Genomic DNA, 6,570 nt, shown 5'->3' on the forward strand with positions numbered 1-6,570 from the left:
ATATATATGTGCATAGGTATATATATATTTATATATTGACATATGTGTATGTATATATACATACACACACATGTATATATATATATTAGAATATAAGGATGCAACCAGTATTAAATGTATATTTATGTATATACATTTGTATGGGGTTGTATATACATATATATATATATATTAACATGTACGTACGTCGGCATCGCTATTTATGTTGATTCAAACCGTCTTATATCCACATTTATATGATATATATATATATAGATATATATATATTAACAATAAAATTCATGTTTGTGTCTTTTATGCATGTATATATATGTTCACGTGTTCACATTTTAGATTTTTTTATTACTTTCGCAGCGGATGTGCTATTATATATAAATATATATATATATATTATTACACGCATATACATGTACATATGCATGCGTACTTGTATATATATCATATGCTTCTTGTTTTTGTGTATAGATACCTATACTTATATTTATATGTGTATGTATGTATATTCATATGTATATATGTGTGTTGCACATATATATATATGCGTGTATATATATACAAAAATATATGTATATAAATGTATATATATACAAGTTTGTTTTGATTCATGCGCATAGATTTTTTATTTTTTGGATCACATATAATAAGTGTGTGTGTGAATCGTTCGTTTTTAGTCTCCTATCAGTAGACCTACACTGAATGGATACATGCACTTGTAAGTTTTTTAATTGAAATATCTGGGATAGTATATGTCCTTTGGAGACCTTATCAGATTGGTAGTTGCATTTGTATATACGTACAACTTGTGTACCACAGTTTTTATTATAACCTAATTATATCCCCACTCTTCCCTGCCTTACATCTTGAAACTTTGCAGTCGGGAACACCGTCGTTGGTATTCGAATACATCAACAATGTTGATTTCAAGGTACTCTACCCCACTTTCACGGACTTCGACAACCGATACTACATCTTCGAGTTACTCAAGGCATTGGACTACTGCCACTCAATGGGAATCATGCACAGAGATGTCAAGCCACACAACATCATGATTGATCATGAAAAGAAAATGGTAAGTACGTTTGACATGTCGAGCTGTACAACGTTGCCATAGTTCATTGCATATGCTTAGATATGTTCAACACTATATGTTGGAACGTATGTTAATCGTCAACAGGGGGTTGGTGACATCCTAAGCTACAGATATGCGGGTATTTGAACGACGAATAGTATAGTAAGAAAGCTTCTACTGGGTTATTTAGCATATAATTATCAACATACCACCACTAGGTAGTTTGGTATGTTATCAAGTATTATGCATCGTACTTCAGTATCTAGATATACAGTAGTTTTATCTTGATGTTCATATAAACCACTATATCATATCATTTAAGATACGTCTAGATGTAAGCATATATATATATATGTGTGTGTGTGATACATGGTCATTTGTATAAATATACATTGTATTGCGTATCTTGAGTTGATGATGATTTTTTTGTTCTTAATTCTTCTCGACTGTTCATTGACTTCTCTGTTCATCCTGGTTTATACTTTAGTTCACATATACGACAGTGGCCGTGGTAGGTGCTTGTATGACACGAAATTTATTCTGACGGTTTTCTGTGTGAATGTTTACAGATTCTAAAACAAGCTCAAATGTCATCCCGAACCTCTCTCTTGCCCGTCTATTCTCCTCCAACCGCACATCTTTGTATGACTATATGATTGTATCTGATATTGCTAATAAACATATCATCCGCTGCATACTCCACTTCTGAAACTTATATTCAAGGAATTGCGAATGTATATATTACAATGCTCAATTCACACGCAACGGTTTTTAAAACTGAAAAGTATATATATACATATATACAAGTACATATTAATGTAATAGTATAATATTGCTGATACAAGTATCATTTTTGATACAAGTAACATCTTAGTGATCCACCATACCCCTGCAGCCGAGATTTATATATATATATGTAAATAGATCTGAGATCGCGTGCGTAGGTATTTATAAACTTGCCTCAGCGCTTTTTTTAGCTGTGACTTTTCTTTACCATCCATATGGAGACTTGAACGTGTATTTTCCATATCGAATCCCAACCTTTCCTCACCATAGTGCACCATCCTTATAACTGTATATATATATGTTTGTATGTATATCTAAAATTCTATAGATGTAATTATATATATCTTTATCTTTATATATACATATATATATATATATATATATGTGTGTGTATTTGTTTGTATGTGTGTTTGTGTATCTAATATTGCTGCTTAGGGCATTTATTTTCATCTTATTCTAAACTATACTCGTGCAGTTGCGCCTGATCGATTGGGGTCTGGCAGAGTTTTACCATCCACATAAAGAATACAACGTGCGCGTCGCGTCAAGGTACTACAAGGGTCCGGAACTGCTTGTGGATCTGCAAGAATACGACTACTCGCTTGACATGTGGAGTTTGGGCTGTATGTTTGCTGGAATGGTATGTCCGTCATTTATGAAGTCTTCAGACATGGATATAGATGGTTCGAGATAGATGTAGATTTATTTGTACGTGTATCCATTTTATCATCTAGATATGGATGTATGAAGCTTAGAATGTGCGATTGTATATCCGTACGAGGTTTCGATTGTGTTCATTATACTGTACAGTGTAGCCATTATGATATGTTGTTGGTATGTGTCAGGTACGCTTGTACTAATTGCCGGGTAGGCTATCAACACCAGTTTTATATCTCGTGCTTAAAATATGTAAAAATAAGTATATGTACATAAATACACATGTATATATATATATGTGTCATTCATATATCACACTTGCATATTTGTATATATATATGTGTGTGTACGTATATATATATATATATATATTCAGCTGATTGTACATTCTATTTTTAGTCTCAGGAGCGAACCTGTCTTTTAACGGATAATTGTATGTGTTTGTTTCGTAGCATCAATCTTTTACTGCGATTCTTAAATTTGGTCGTATTGTATTCAGATTTTCAAGAAGGATCCATTCTTCCACGGCCACGATAACTACGATCAGTTGGTAAAAATTGCCAGGGTGCTTGGCACGGAAGACCTATACGCCTATCTAGATAAATATAACCTGGAGCTGGACAGTTATTTCGACTGCATATTGCAAAAGTATGTACAAGGGTGTGAATCATCGAGGAACGAGGCCATATGTGTGTGTCTACTGTTGTTTTCATTTGTGCTCTGTGGCTCATACGCCTACTTAGATGAATATAAACCGGTGCTGGGCTGCTTCTTCGACTGCTTATTGCAAAAATGTGTATTACCATGTGAATCTTATTAGAACTAAGCATGTTACACGACCATATATGTGTATAGGTTCTTTTCTCGTGTGTTCCGTGGCTTTTACGCCTATCCCCTATCCAGATGGATATAATTGAACGCTGGTCTGCCTCTTCCACTGCATATTGCAAATTTTTAAGAAAGACACGTACATAAGTTGAATAGTATAGAACATCATATTCAAGTGTTTTTATGTTGCATGTGGAATATGTGTACTTTGATGTGTTTTTGCGGTATTTTATTAAACATATATTTTTGGCCGTTTCTCGTTTGTTTTCGAACCCATAATTCGATGAGTTTCCCGAGGTACTTTCTTTAGGGACGTTTGCGTGCGTATATGTTTTTCGTTGGCAAACAGCATGTATATTCATGTACGAGTATAATACGGATTATGTGCAAATTACCTTAGCTCTTGATACAAGAATTTTTTATGCGTCTCCGCGTAGTTGTGAGTGTATATGTATGTGTGTATATATGTCTATAGGACTAGCAGTATACTTGTCTATATTTTTTAGAATCGACTGGCAACATTTGTATGTATGTATGTTTTTATTTACTCATCTATGTATTAATTTATTTATTCATCTATTTATTTGTTTATATATATGTGTGTGTGTGTTTTGTTTGTCTCCAATACTACTGTGGTATTCGCGTCGCTATGTAGTGTCGAGGTAATGTCCCACCACATAAGGCGTATGTGTGTGCTTCGGCATCGCAACAAGTATATCAGTATTCTGACTGAAAGCATGCATGTATATTAATGTTTTTGTTGCAATCATTTATTTATGTATTTTCTTTGTCCGTTTATTTATTTGTTTATACCTTAAAAATGAACATCGATGCAATGGTATTTATACATTCCTATATATTTCAATATCCCATTACTGATTGAAGATACACCATAGGAGAGTCATGCGCTTTACTGCAGTTTTTAGTGAATAATGTCAGAAATATTAGACTTGGATTACCACTGTACCGTTAAGCGGGGGAATACAATTCTTTCGTAATAAATACAGCTTTGGCATGATACGTGTGCATTGTCCTAGTATTGTGAGTTCAACAGATATTTTTCCTATCCATATTGGTGTGTCATTTTCGTGCAAGTACTATAGTAAGTGCATATGCAAAGGCCGACTATGCAAAGAGTTATTATTCACATCGATACGTCCTTTCAATTCACATTGACCACCCATAGACACTCGAAGAAAGACTGGTGGCGATTCACGAATGCGGAAAACCAGCATTTCACATCACCGGAAGCGTTAGATTTTCTCAACGGTCTACTCAGATACGATCACATGGAACGATTTACCGCAAAGGAAGCCATGAACCACCCGCTGTTCGGTATGTGGAAATGTCATATGCACTTGTATTGCGTGTTTTTATGTACGTTCATTCGAGTGGTTATGTATTCTGTTTATATTTTTGTTTTAATTTAACTGAAATGTGTATTTTCCTGTATTAAAATTCACATTCACAGATACTATTTTAAACACGTTTGTGTTTTATATACATTTGGTAGTTGTGATATGTGTAGTATAGATTCGACGGTGTTGCTAGATTGATAGAGCGTATCCACTGCATGGACCTATAGTACGACCGCTCGTTCGTCGTTGGCTAGCGTGTAGTGCGCAATGTGAACGTGCTGTCATGATTAAGAATTTTCTTGAAATATGATACTGCTGTGAAAGCCCTTGAGCGTTTTTATATCGTGTCTGTAGAGTATTTGTATGCTGATTGTGTGAGCTTTGTGTTCTTGTCAAATGATGTTTGCACGTAGTGTACTTTTATATATATATGAGAAGTGATGTCAATAAGAGACGCCAGCTTGCTATGAAATAAAACGGTTAGATATATATACCACCGCAACATCACATCACTCATGTTTCGAATAGTCAATTCTTCGAACTGTATATTATATATATATATATATTATTTTGCATTTAATATTTAGTTATTAAATGGCCAATGCTTTGCGAATTTGTCCGTCTAAAACAAGGGGCCTACAACCTACTGCATTTGAATCGTGTCTGAACCACACTAGCCAGTTGTTGTATCATTCTAAGCATACAGATCCTTCGCATTACCTTGTAACGTACTTTTGACTGAGAACTTATCGATTGTTTCTCATCCCTTCCATACAGACGTTGTCAAAGCGGCGGCAAAAAAGAGTTGATTAGAGGTAGGAGTCGATTAGCATCTTAGGGGCCCTCCCTCGTTATACATAGTCGTACACGTGTGATACAGACCGCCCACTCACTTGCTTTGCTTGATTATGGGTATTCAGATATGACCCTCCCGGCGTACGTTGGAGTGTTGGTTATGTACTATGTTATGTACGGCACAAGATAAATAAACAACTGCCTCCCTCCACTTGTTATCGTACATTCGGTGTTCAGTAATGTGTGTGAGAAGGATGACCCCGATCCATACGCATACACTGGGTGAGCATATGCACGCATATAGCTTGCGAATTTATATTTATCATTCACGTTTGTTTTATTACCTGGAACTGTGTCCGTTGTATGTATGTATGGATTCTATCGTAAGCTGTAGGGATGTATATACACTCGTGAACAAATTACAAGTAGATATGTTTGGATTTATACCATGAGCATTTGATTTGCGTGTGATGCCCTTCGCGTGTAGACACTGTAGTTCGTTCAGCTCTCGCGAGTGTTTAACTTGAAGCACAGGAAGAAGCGGAACCATCGACTATCGATTGATCCGAGAAGATCGGTATATCACGAAACATTAGGTTAGCATGTGTGCTTGCCAGGTGTATTATCGGTTTTCACAGTGATTTGCAACAGAAGTGTATCAAAAAATGAAAAGCTACTTAATCATTCGTTGCAAAAATGCACACACGCCACATGGAACTGCACTTTGGTCATCAAAACTAAAACAAAAGCCCGATGTTCTGTATTGTCAGATTTAAGGAGTCAAACGCACATGCATGAGCGTATGCAATTATCGAAGTATGTGTTTGGAGGCATAGTGATATTATGTAATACAACTTTACGGCAATTCTACACGCTGCATATCGTACCAGGAAGTGCTTTCTTTTATTCATCGTATCATTTTTATTTAGTTATGCCTTTGTTGGTTAGTGTTTTATATATTAATTAGGTATGCCTTTATCAATTAGCTACGCATATATCATTAATTAGTTGTCTTTATTTATACCTGTTATTTCTTATTAAGATATACGTTTATTAATTAGCTATGCGTATATCATG

General features: G+C 35.1%; 1 protein-coding gene across 1 annotated transcript in view; it reads left to right on the top strand.

Annotated features, from left to right (window-relative positions):
* The window catches only part of SARC_06517 (CMGC/CK2 protein kinase), a 6,562-nt gene extending 805 nt beyond the window's left edge, over window positions 1-5,757 (top strand). Inside the window, exons 2-6 of the mRNA XM_014299577.1 lie at window positions 875-1,069; window positions 2,331-2,495; window positions 3,012-3,160; window positions 4,527-4,675; window positions 5,476-5,757. Coding sequence (XP_014155052.1) covers window positions 875-1,069; window positions 2,331-2,495; window positions 3,012-3,160; window positions 4,527-4,675; window positions 5,476-5,507 — 690 coding nt within the window. The 3' untranslated portion in view covers window positions 5,508-5,757. The remainder of the gene's footprint in view (window positions 1-874; window positions 1,070-2,330; window positions 2,496-3,011; window positions 3,161-4,526; window positions 4,676-5,475) is intronic.
* Window positions 5,758-6,570: the final 813 nt, after the last annotated feature.

Source organism: Sphaeroforma arctica, assembly GCF_001186125.1.
Source record: "Sphaeroforma arctica JP610 unplaced genomic scaffold supercont1.468, whole genome shotgun sequence".
NCBI lineage: Eukaryota > Ichthyosporea > Ichthyophonida > Sphaeroforma > Sphaeroforma arctica.